The sequence below is a fragment of the Zalophus californianus genome, chromosome 16, assembly GCF_009762305.2.
Source record: "Zalophus californianus isolate mZalCal1 chromosome 16, mZalCal1.pri.v2, whole genome shotgun sequence".
NCBI classification, from domain to species: domain Eukaryota; kingdom Metazoa; phylum Chordata; class Mammalia; order Carnivora; family Otariidae; genus Zalophus; species Zalophus californianus.
This window is the reverse complement of record NC_045610.1, coordinates 24,072,387-24,085,235: the sequence shown is the minus strand read 5'-3', so window position 1 is coordinate 24,085,235 and position 12,849 is coordinate 24,072,387. Positions and strand designations below refer to the sequence as shown.

Genomic DNA, 12,849 nt, shown 5'->3' with positions numbered 1-12,849 from the left:
AGCTGAGAAAAAGAGAGATAAACAACTACTGGATCATGAGGGCAAAATTCAAGACATAAGTGATACGATAAGATGAAACATTAGAATAATTGGGATCCCAGAAGAAGATGAAAGAGAGAGAGGGGCAGAAGGTATATTGGAGCAAATTATAGCAGAGAACTTCCCTAATGTTGGGAAGGAAACAGGCATCAAAATCCAGGAGGCACAGAGAACCCCTCTCAAAATCAATAAAAATAGGTCAACACCCCAATATCTAATAGTAAAACTTATGAGTCTCAGAGACAGAGAAAATCCTGAAAGCAGCTCGGGAGAAGAGATATGTAACCTATAAAGGTAGAAACATTAGACTGGTAACAGACCTATCCACAGAGACCTGGCAGGCCAGAAAGGACTGGCATGATATCTTCAGAGCACTAAACGAGAAAAATATGCAGCCAAGAATACTATATATACTATATCCAGCTAGGCTCTCATTGAAAATTGAAGGAGAGATAAAAACCTTCCAGGACAAAAAAAAAACTAAAGGAATTTGCAAACACGAAACCAGCCCTACAAGAAATATTGAAAGGGGTCCTCTAAGCAAAGAGAGAGGCTAAAAGCAGCATAGACCAGAAAGGAACACGGACAACATACAGTAACAGTCACCTTACAGGCAATACAATGGCACTAACTTCCTATCTTTCAATAGTTACCCTAAATGTAAATGGGCTAAATGCCCCAATCAAAAGACACAGGGTATCAGATTGGATTAAAAAACAAGACCCATCGATATGCTGTCTGCAAGAGACTCATTTTAGACCCAAAGACACCCCCACATTGAAAGTGAGGGGGTGGAAAACCATTTACCATGCTAATGGACACCAAAAGAAAGCTGGGGTGGCAATCCTTACATCAGACAAATTAGATTTTAAATCAAAGACTGTAGTAAGAGATGAGGAAGGACACTATGTCCCACTGAAAGGGTCTATCCAACAAGAAGATCTAACAATTCTAAATATCTATGCCCCAAACATGGGAGCAGCCAATTATATAAGGCAATTAATAACAAAAGCAAAGAAACACATTGACAACAATACAATAATAGTGGGGGACTTTAACACCCCCTGATTGAAATGGACAGATCATCTAAGCAAAAGATCAACAAGGAAATAAAGACATTAAATGACACACTGGTCCAAATGGACTTCACAGACATATTCACAACATTCCATCCCAAAGCAACGGCATACACATTCTTCTCTAGTGCCCATGGAACATTCTCCAGAATAGATCACATCCTAGGTCACAAATCAGGTCTCAACCGGTACCAAAAGACTGGGATTATTCCCTGCATATTTTCAGACCACAATGCTTTGAAACTAGAACTCAATCACAAGAGGAAAGTCGGAAAGAACTCAAATGCATGGAGGCTAAAGAGCATCCTACTAAAGAATGAATGGGTCAACCAGGAAATTAAAGAAGAATTAAAAAACTTCATGGAAACCAATGAAAATGAAAACATAACTGTTCAAAATCTTTGGGATACAGCAAAGGCAGTCCTGAGAGGAAAGTATATAGCAATACAAGCCTTTCTCAAGAAACAAGAAACGTCTCAAATACACAACCTAACCCTACACCTAAAGGAGCTAGAGAAAAAACAGCAAATAAAGCCTAAACCCAGCAGGAAAAGAGAAATAATAAAGATCAGAGCAGAAATCAATGAAATAGAAACCAAAAGAACCGTAGAACAGATCAACGAAACTAGGAGCTGGTTCTTTGAAAGAATTCACAAGACTGATAAACCCCTGGCCAGACTTATCAAAAAGAAAAGAGAAATGACCCAAATGAACAAAATCATGAATGCAAGAGGAGCGATCACAACCAACACCAAAGAAATACAAACAATTATAAGAGCATATTATGAGCAACTCTATGCCAGAAAATTAGATAACCTGGAAGAAATGGAGGCATTCCTAGAGATGTATCAACTACTAAAATTCAACCAGGAAGAAACAGAAAACCCGAACAGACCTATAACCACTAAGGAAATTGAAGCAGTCACCAAAAATCTCCCAACAAATAAAAGCCCAGGGCCAGATGGCTTCCCAGGGGAATTCTATCAGACATTTCAAGAAGAATTAATTATCTATTCTCCTGAAACTGTTCCAAAAAATAGAAATGGAAGGAAAATTTCCAGATGCATTTTATGAGGCCACCATTACCTTGATCCCAAAACCAAACAAAGACCCCATCAAAAAGGAGAATTACAGACCAATATCCTTGATGAACATGGATGCAAAAATTCTCACCAAAATACTAGCCAACAGGATCCAACAGTACATTAAAAGGATTATTCACCATGACCATATGGGATTTAACCCTGGGCTGCAAGGTTGGTTCAACATCCGTAAATCAATCAACATGATACAATACATTAACAAAAGAAAGAACAAGAATCATAGGATCCTCTCAATAGATGCAGAAAAAGCATTTGACAAAGTACAGCATGCTTTCTTGATCAAAACTCTTCAGAGTATAGGGATAGAGGGTACATACCTCAATATCATAAAAACCATCTATGAAAAACCTACAGCCAATATCATTCTCAATGGGGAAAAACTGAGAGCTTTCCCCCTAAGGTCAGGAACGCGGCAGGGATGTTCACTCTCACCACTGCTATTCAACATAGTATTAGAAGTCCTAGCCACAGCAATCAGACAACAAAAAGAAATCAAAGGCATCCAAATCGGCAAAGAGGAAGTCAAACTCTCACTCTTTGCAGATGATATGATACTGTATGTGGAAAACCCAAAAGACTCCACACCAAAACTGCTAGAACTCACACAGGAATTCAGTCAAGTGGCAGGATATAAAATCAATGCACAGAAATCAGTGGCATTCCTATACACCAACAAGACAGAAGAGAGACAAATGAAGGAGTCGATCCCATTTACAATTGCACCCAAACCATAAGATACCTAGGAATAAATCTAATCAAAGAGGCAAAGGATCTGTACTCAGAAAACTATAAAATACTCATGAAAGAAATTGAAGAAGACACAAAGAAATGGAAAAACGTTTCATGCTCATGGATTGGAAGAACAAACATTGTGAAGATGTCAATGCCACCTAGAGCAATCTACACATTCAATGCAATCCCCATCAAAATACCATCCACCTTTTTCAAAGAAATGGAACAAATAATCCTAAAATTTGTATGGAACCAGAAAAGACCCCGAATAGCCAGAGGAATATTGAAAAAGAAAAGCAAAGCTGGCGGCATCACAATTCCGGACTTCCAGCTCTATTACAAAGCTGTCATCATCAAGACAGTATGGTACTGGCACAAAAACAGACACGCAGATCAACGGAACAGAATAGAGAGCCCAGAAATGGACCCTCAACTCTATGGTCAACTAATCTTTGACAAAGCAGGAAAGAATGTTCAATGGCAAAAAGTCTCTTCAACAAATGGTGTTGGGAAAATTGGACAGCCACATGCAGAAGAATGAAACTGGACCATTTCCTTACACCACACACAAAAATAGACTCCAAATGGTTGAAAGACCTAAACGTGAGACAGGAGTCCATCAAAATCCTAAAGGAGAACACAGGCAGCAACCTCTTCGACCTCAGCCGCAGCAACTTCTTCCTAGAAACATTGCCAAAGGCAAGGGAAGCAAGGGCAAAAATGAACTACTGGGATTTCATCAAGATAAAAAGCTTTTGCACACCAAAAGAAACAGTCCACAAAACCAAAAGTCAACTGACAGAATGGGAGAAAATACTTTCAGATGACATATCAGATAAAGGGCTAGTGTCCAAAATCTATAAAGAATTTATCAAACTCAACACCCAAAGAACAAATAATCCGATCAAGAAATGGGCAGAAGACATGAACAGACATTTTTCCAAAGAAGACATCCAAATGGCCAACAGACACATGAAAAAGTGCTCAACATCGCTTGGCATCAGGGAAATCCAAATCAAAACCTCAATGAGATACCACCTCACACCCGTCAGAATGGCGAAAATTAACAAGTCAGGAAATGACAGATGTTGGCGGGGATGTGGAGAAAGGGGAACCCTCCTACACTGTTGGTGGGAATGCAAGCTGGTGCAACCACTCTGGAAAACAGTATGGAGGTTCCTCAAACAGTTGAAAATAGAGCTACCATATGATCCAGCAATTGCACTACTGGGTATTTACCCCAAAGATACAAATGTAGAGATCCGAAGGGGTACGTGTACCCCGATGTTTATAGCAGCAATGTCCACAATAGCCAAACTGTGGAAAGAGCCAAGATGTCCATCGACAGATGAATGGATAAAGAAGATGTGGTATATATACACAATGGAATATTATGCAGCCATAAAAAGGAATGAGATCTTGCCATTTGCAACGACGTGGATAGAACTGGAGGGTGTCATGCTGAGTGAAATAAGTCAATAAGAGAAAGACATGTATCATATGACCTCACTGATATAAGGAATTCTTAATCTCAGGAAATAAACTGAGGGTTGCTGGAGTGGTGGGGGGGTGGGAGGGATGGGGTGGCTGGGTGATAGACATTGGGGAGGGTATGTGCTATGGTGAGCGCTGTGAATTGTGCAAGACTGCTGAATCACAGATCTGTACCTCTGAAACAAACAATGCAATATATGTTAAGAAAAAAGAAAAAAGAAGATAGCAGGAGGGGAAGAATGAAGGGGGGTAAATCGGAGGGGGAGATGAACCATGAGAGACAATGGACTCTGAGAAACAAACTGAGGGTTCTAGAGGGGAGGGGTGTGGGGAATGGGTTAGCCTGGTGATGGGTATTAAAGAGGGCATATTCTGCATAGAGCACTGGGTGTTATGCAGAAAAAATGAATCATGGAACACTGTATCAAAAACTAATGATGTAATGTATGGTGATTAACATAAGAATAAAAAATTTAAAGAAAAAAAAAGAATCTACCTGCCCCCACAAAACAATACTGTTTCTATGGAAAAATATTATTTCTTTAAAGCAATCAATTTTATAAATTTATCAAAAATATGTGAAAGTAAAAATACTTGAAAAGACTCAGAACAGAAAACCATCTGCCAAACACTGCATAATTTAACACAACATGAATGCAAGTAATTAAAGATATATTTCTTCCAAAACATTGTGTGTATCAGTACCTTTGTAGCAGATAAATGATTCCCATTCCCAAGCTCACACTTTCACTGAAGATTAGCACAAATTTATTTTTTTTAATGCAATCAAATGTTATTATACTCACGAAATTGCTTCCTCTCTGTTTTCTCCCCAGGAGAAGCAGTGACCAAACTGAGAATCAGCAAATTCATGAAGGCCCCCTGCAGCAGCAACACTGAAATAACCCCAAACGTTCTTATTGCTACGGAAATTCAGTTCCTGAACTGTTCCTGAGCTGGGCTTAAAACCCTGTTAGAGAATGAAGAATATGAGAAACCATATTATATTTCTAAGGAAGAGAACATTTATATGTTCATTGTTTTGGCTCTGTGTTAAATCACATAGGGAAGCAGAAATGATGCACAAAAATCAGAAAGGCTTAAGGGCCAACATTCAATGCTACAGACCCAATGAGGACTCTATAATGACTAAAGTTGGATTAAATGGTCAATGGAGCAGTGATCACCTATTTGTCTGCTCTGATGAGACTTCTATAAATTTCCCTCTCCAGAGCAAGTCCCAAGATTATTGCAGAAGCAGGCCTCCAGATACCATATTGATATTAAAGTTCACAAGAAAAAAAAAGTATAAACCTTTTAAGTGATGGGTTTACCTCATCTGGATTTTCACTGGTGATCCGAGCAGCAATAACATGGCCCCTTGGACAAGGAACATGAGCAGAATTCTCAAAATCAATGGGAGCATCTCCCCAAGGAGATACCCCATACATCATACGAATATCCTTGATTCTGTATAGAGGGATCCCCATGGCAATCTGAAAGGAAAAACATCACTCATTTTTCACGGGTACTTTCCTTAAAATGTGGAGGCTATCAGATATAGGTATATAAGATTTTTCATTTTAGTAAGCCACCACCTAAAATGTTCTATTGTAGCCTGTATTCTACAACAATCAAATAAGTAACCCTAGTTGTGTGTGTGTCTACTGACATTTCTCCATTAAGGGAGCAGGATTAAAATACAGAAGGGAAGACTCAGTGTAAGTGACTATCCAAGAAGTTCAGACAGCTAAAAAGTCCTAACTGTGTCATAATTATTCCCACAAGCCACTTAGAAAGTAAATAAATCTTTGGTACTTCATGGGAATACAGAAGGACCTCCCATTGTGGGTAAAGACATGTTAAATACAAATAATATCAAACCTCACCATTAGCCATTACTGTTTCCCAAAACATTTGTTTCCTGGGCCAAATGGAGAAAACAAGATTGACAACTAGCACTTTAAACATTACAAAAATAAACAAGTGCTACCAGTGTCTTGCCAGGAAAAACTTCCACCACCACCCTGATGTGGAATTGCTTCATTACAGAACACGAGTAAAAAAAGGAGTAGAGGACAAAGTTGTAAAGTTTTTTACAATTAAATTAATTGAATAAAGCATATTATTTTAGAGGCGCCTGGGTGGCTCAGTCAGTCATTAAGCGTCTGCCTTCGGCTCAGGTCATGATCCCAGAATCCTGGGATCGAGCCCCACATCAGGCTCTCTGCTCAGCGGGAAGCCTGCTTCTCCCTCCCTCACTCCCCCTGCTTATGTTCCCTCTCTCGCTGTCTCTCTCTCTCTGTCAAATAAGTAAATGAAATCTTAAAAAAAATTAAAAAGCATATTATTTTAAAAATTTCTTTCTAAAATGTAACAGTTTCTATCAGATGTGTCTGGCTTAAAAAACATGATAGTATTACTAGATTTGTACCACATCAGTAAAACCAACCCACAGGGCACCTGGGTGGCTCAGTTGGTTAAGTGACTGCCTTCGGCTCAGGTCATGATCCTGGAGTCCCGGGATCGAGTCCCGCATCGGGCTCCCTGCTCAGCAGGGAGTCTGCTTCTCCCTCTGACCCTACTCCCTCTCATGCTCTCTGTCTCTCATTCTCTCTCTCACAAATAAATAAAATCTTAAAAAAAAAAAATCTAAAACCAACCCACACATCACAACCCATACAGCACGAGATGAACATGAGATGAGACTCAGATAGCAGGTGCTTCTCTCTTATCAGACACTGGTTAAACCCGTTCCTCGGGCATCTCGGACTTTCAAACTCCTGCAGGCAACTTGCTCAGCTAAGATCAAGGTGATTCACCTGGAGTTGTGCTGCAGGGAGGTTGACATCAGCCACCATCTCTGTACAAGGGTGTTCCACCTGCAGCCGAGGATTCAGTTCCAGAAAGTAGAAGCTTCCATCCTGGCTGTAGAGGTATTCCACAGTTCCAGCACTCACGTAACCAACCATCTTGGCAAGTTTCACCGCACACTAAAAGAAACATAAGTCAACGTAAGTATCTCAACCTTGACGAGCTGGTGGACCACTGTAGCCCCTCCCTCTCTTTCTGACTCAAATATCCACCGTTTTTAAGAGCCACCAAAGGCTTTCAGCCACATAAGAGTAAATTTCACCCTCCCTGATTATTATACAAGGCCTCTAAGACATGGATGGCAAACTCAATCCAGAGCTGGGGGAAAACTGTTTCTCACTTGGGATCACAGACAACTTAACCCTCTCAAGTACAAGTGTATGCAGGCAAAAAAAAAAAAAAAAAAAAGCCACCATGGCAGACTATTTAGTGTGCCCTGGTTTTTAGTATTCCTACTAATCTTCCTAGAAACATGGCTAGAGACTAGATTTTCTAACCTCTCTTGCAGCTAGTGACTAAGTTTTGACATAGTAATATCAGCATTAGTGAGTAATATGCATAAGGTCTGAATCAGGTTTTGGAAAGGAAATTACTTATCCTCTATTCCTGGCTTTTCTCCTTCTGTGCACTGGAACACAGTCATAGTAGTTCAAGCCAGTTTCTGCCATGCAGATGAGAACATACTAAGAATGGCAGAACAAAACAGAAAGAACCTGAATTGCAAGATGGCCTCAGGAAGCAGAACTGTCCTACAACCCTGGAGAGCTCACCTCAGATTTTGATGGGAAGGAAAGATAAACTTCTACCTCAACTAAGTCATTTTATTTTTTGGATCTCTTTATTAAACTGCTTAACCTGTACACTAATCAATACAGAAATTATAAAATTCAGGGGCGCCTGGGTGGCTCAGTCGTGAAGCGTCTGCCTTCGGCTCAGGTCATGATCCCAGGGTCCTGGGATCGAGCCCCACACTGGGCTTCCTGCTCTGCAGGAAGCCTGCTTCTCCCTCTCCCACTCCCTTTGCTTGTGTTCCCTCTCTCGTTGTGTCTCTCTCTGTCAAATAAATAAATAAAATCTTAAAAAAAAAAAAGAAATTATAAAATGCAGGTAGGATGCTACTATTTAAAAAAATTAAAATATGGGATGCTAGCTTAGCAACAGAGTAGTGGGTAGCAAGGAATCAAATACTGCAGACGGAAAGAAAAGGTTGTGGCCTCATTGTTAGGCATAACAAAACATTCAGTAAACTGTCTTCCACAATAACTTGGATGGCAGACAACACACTAAGAAAGCCCTAAGAAAAAGATAAAGTCAGAATGTGAAAAAACTGACTGCTTTTGTACCTCAAAACCAGGTTAGATTCTCACCCCGAAGCAACCCAGTATCAAAGATCCACTAATAGAGGAAAATTTAATGTATCTAGAAATTTTGGGATGTGGTAACTCCTACCTGAAGCTGGGTGTAAGCAAATAATCCAGAAACTTAACTAAGTTTTGAAGGAATTGTATTTCTAAACATACCATAAACCTGGCCTTGAAAAGCCTGTGATTGATAACTAGAGTAATATTTGTGGCCCCACTCTTGCACCAGCTCTGCCAAAGAAGGCATAGTCTCTAAAGCCCAATCACAGAGAAAACTCAATGAGGAAGAACTTCGCAGGGAACCTTCAGGGACGATGGGCAAGGGATTTACTACCAGAGAGCAGAACCAGAGGCAGCGAGAGGGCTAAATGAAATCATCACAATTACTGCCTGGAAGAATCTGCTAACTGCTATGGACGAAGGATTATTATATATTTTTCATTCTTCTTTTTTCCAAATGGGAGTTATCCTGTTCATATTCCATTGCTGTTTGGGTAGATGCTGGAGGGAGGAATGACCAGGGGTTGATAACTTGTATTTTAGGCCACTGGCCTGTGAAAAGCCACATGAACATTTAATGCAGAGAAATGTACATGATCTAGAGATCCTGGACTCTGAGCTGACTGTAGTAACTGGTTGGGACTTTAGGCTGTCTTCTTTGGGGAAAGACTAAGTATGTTAGTAAGAAAGTGAGAAAAGGAATGTGAAAAGATAATGGGTAGCCAGAGGAGCAGACTGAGGCAGACTATTAAACTATTAAATGCCCTCCAGTGATTTTTCTGTGTGTCATTCATCTAGTAATTGCATCTCCTGAATTTCAGCTGAGTATATGGCCACTCAGTTAGTGACTACAATTCCCAACATCCCTTATAGCTAGGTGTGATTGTGTAACTGAATTTTGCCCAATGGGATATGAACAGAAGTAATATGGGTTACTTCTGGATCACATTTTTATATGCTTGCCCTCCTAGTCCTTTCTCACCTCCTCCCACAAGCTACAACACGAACCTCATCTTGTGAGGAACCTTTAATCATGAAGATAGTAACACCTTAGGGCAAGGGTTGGCAAACACTTTCATTAAAGAACCAGATAGTAATTATTTTCAGCTTTGTGGCCTATATAGTTTCTGCCACAACCACACAACTCCGGCATTGCAGTAATAAAGCAGCCAGATCAGACATAAATAAGTTAGCATAGCTGTGATGCAATATCTTTTTATTTACAAAGTTGGCAGGTTGGATTTGGCTAACAAGGTGTAGTTTGCTGACCCCATTCCTAGTGAATGGCACAGTAATAAACCTGGGTCCCTGGTACCAACTCATCTTGCAATAGTGGTGAGAACGAGAAAGAGAATTTATACCTTGTTAAAGCCACTGAATTTTGGAGGTCTCTTTTTTATGGCAGGTAAAGAAATGATTCTTGATAAATTCACACAATGTATAAATTAAACTTCCAACACAGATGACCATATATTTAGCTTATTTGAAATTCAGGAGAAAAGAGAAGGAAAACATATTTCCGATAAGATGACTCAGTCACTATTCCAGAAAAGACCACGTTCAGACCCTTAAACTACAAGTGCAAGACTGCTGAGAGATTCTTTTCTACACAAAAATACAGAATATATAAACTTTAGAGATGCGTAGAGGACCTTTTAAGAGATAATGGATTTCAATAAATATATCTGAAGATTCAAAAAAATGGAACTGCCTGATTATCATCAGCTTATTAAAAAAAAAAAAAAAATCAGGGGCACCAGGGTGGCTCAGTCAGTTAAGCATCCACTCTTGGTTTCAGTTCAGGTCATGATCTCAGGGTCCTGAGATAGAGCCCTAGGTCGGGTTCTGTGCTCAGTGCTGAGTCTGCTTAAGATTCTCTCCCTCTAGGGGCACCTGGGTGGCTCATTCCATTGAGTGTCTGCCTTTGGCTCGGGTCATGATCCCAGAATCCTGCTCAGTGGGGAGGCTGTTTCTCCCTCTGTCCCTCTCTCTACCCCTTCCCCTACTCAAACCTTCTCTCTCTCAAATAAATAAATAAAATCTGAAAAAAATATTAAACAGTAAGATTAAAAATCCCCAAACATTTCTTTTCTTTATCCCTACTCAAAATAGTATACTAAATAATTTTTTTCAAAAGCGTTAACTAATTGAGAGCCCAAAATGTTTACAGGGAGAACGGTAGAATCATTTTTCCTTTAGGAAAAGGATATAATCTTATAAATTATCTAGAACCACTGTTTGAAATTCCAGTATTCTCAGACTGGTATATGAATTGAATGAGTAGTAATCCTGTGTAAGAAAACAAAACTTACAGCTTTTCATATACACACCTGTTCCATATGTTCAAATACTGCTGGAGTAGCGATGGCAGCAGGTGCTTCCTCAATAATCTTCTGATGCCTGCGCTGTACAGAGCAGTCACGGCCAAAGAGAGAGATAGCATTGCCATACTGATCTGCTAAAATCTGTACCTCCAGATGACGAGATTGTTTGGCTAGTCTCATGACAAATATAGGAGATCCAGGGACTTCAGCTTGAACCTATGTTAGAAAAGGAAATAAAACAAATTCTTAAGTAGTAAGCATTTTTTCTATCCTGATAAGCTGCTTCAATTTCAACAGGCAGATGCCTAGAAGTGTCAGGGACCACGTGAATTAGTAGGAATACAGAAATAAATAAAACATAGCTCATGCCCTCATCTATTTTCAAGATCCTGCATTCTTAGTTATATAACCGGTATTACTTGGTGGCTGTGAAACACAGGAACATCCAGTGTGTTACAAAAGTGAAAAACAAAATAGTTTGAAAAGACACACACACAAATCCCACAAAAGGGTGAAATACGGCCATCAACAGCAGACAGCCAAAAGTACACCCTGCTCCAGACGAGGTGCCTTCCTGGTTCGCATTCTGTCACAGACAGTGTGTTGTAGTCAAAGCACTTGGATCTTCAGTGTGGAGGCACACTGCCCCTGGAGATAGAGTTCTACACTGGCAGTGGTTTTCTTGTAGCTCTTATAAAGATGATCCAACGTTTTCTGGCTTCCACTGCTTTTATTGCGATGTCAGCTATCAACATATTGTTACTCCTCTGAAAGTAACCTTTTACAGCTGCTTTAAGATTTTCTCTTTCTCTCTTTTTTTAGGGGGAGCGAGGTAGCAGAGTTACTCTGGTAATCTTAGATGTGGTTTTCTCTGTGTTTGTCCTGTGGGGCTCATAGTTTTTTATTTTTTAAAATCTGTGCTTGGTATCTTTTATAAGTTCAGGATAATTCTTAGCTGTTATCTCTTCAAATACTGTTTCTGCTCCATGATGTGATCAGATATTGCTTCTGTTCCATTCTCTCTCTCCTCTGAGATTCAAAGCTTAAGATGTTAGATCATTTCACTATATCCCATATGTCTTTTATGCTGTTTTGCTATGTAAAGTCTCCCCAAGACTCAGTGGGTTGCTTAGGACATCAATCATTTTATTTGCTCATGATACTGTCCTCATCTGGGCAGTTCTTCTGGTCTTGCCTGGGGTCCTCGTGTGTATATCATCATCTGGTAGTTCAAGTGGGGCTGAATGGTCTCACTCAAATGTCTGGTGACTTGTGCTGACTGTCGACTAGTAGGTCCAGGGAGCCTTGACTGGAACAGCTCATCTCTATAGCATGTGGACTCTCATCCTCCAATAGGGCTAGCTCAGGCTTCTTCAATGCAGTGTTCCAAGAAAGTGAGGGCAGAAGCTGCAAGACTTCACAAGCTCTAGGCTCTAGAATTTACACGACACCACTTTTGCCACATTCTAATGATTTAAGCAAGCCACAAGGCCAGCTAAGACTCAAGGGGTGGGAAAAGAGATGCCACCTCTTGATGAGAGGAAAGGCAATCACATTGCAAAAGGATATACATACAAGGATGGGAGGAGTTATTGCGGCCATCTCTGCAAACAATCTACTATGGTCCGCCCTCTGGCCACAATAATTCACATACCTCCCACATGCAAAATAGACTCACCCCCTCCCAAGACCCCCAAAGTCATCCAATCATGGCATCAGGCTTGACGTCCATTTTCTCATGAATCATGTCCAGATGCGAATGAGACTCCTTGGGTGCAGGTCCTCAGGTACAGTTTCTCTTGATCCAACGATCTGGGAACTAAAAAGACAAGTTATCTGCCCCAAC

The 12,849-nt window shown here is 40.2% G+C and overlaps 1 protein-coding gene across 12 annotated transcripts in view; it reads right to left on the bottom strand.

Moving 5' to 3' along the window:
* ACACA (acetyl-CoA carboxylase alpha) overlaps nt 1-12,849 on the bottom strand; it is a 280,816-nt gene that overhangs the window by 163,425 nt on the left and 104,542 nt on the right. For all 12 annotated transcript variants that reach the window (XM_027626351.2, XM_027626358.2, XM_027626350.2 and 9 more), the window contains 4 exons: nt 11,010-11,219; nt 7,267-7,437; nt 5,779-5,940; nt 5,251-5,414 (listed from right to left, as the gene is read on the bottom strand). In XM_027626351.2, the coding sequence (XP_027482152.1) occupies nt 5,251-5,414; nt 5,779-5,940; nt 7,267-7,437; nt 11,010-11,219 (707 nt within the window). The remainder of the gene's footprint in view (nt 1-5,250; nt 5,415-5,778; nt 5,941-7,266; nt 7,438-11,009; nt 11,220-12,849) is intronic.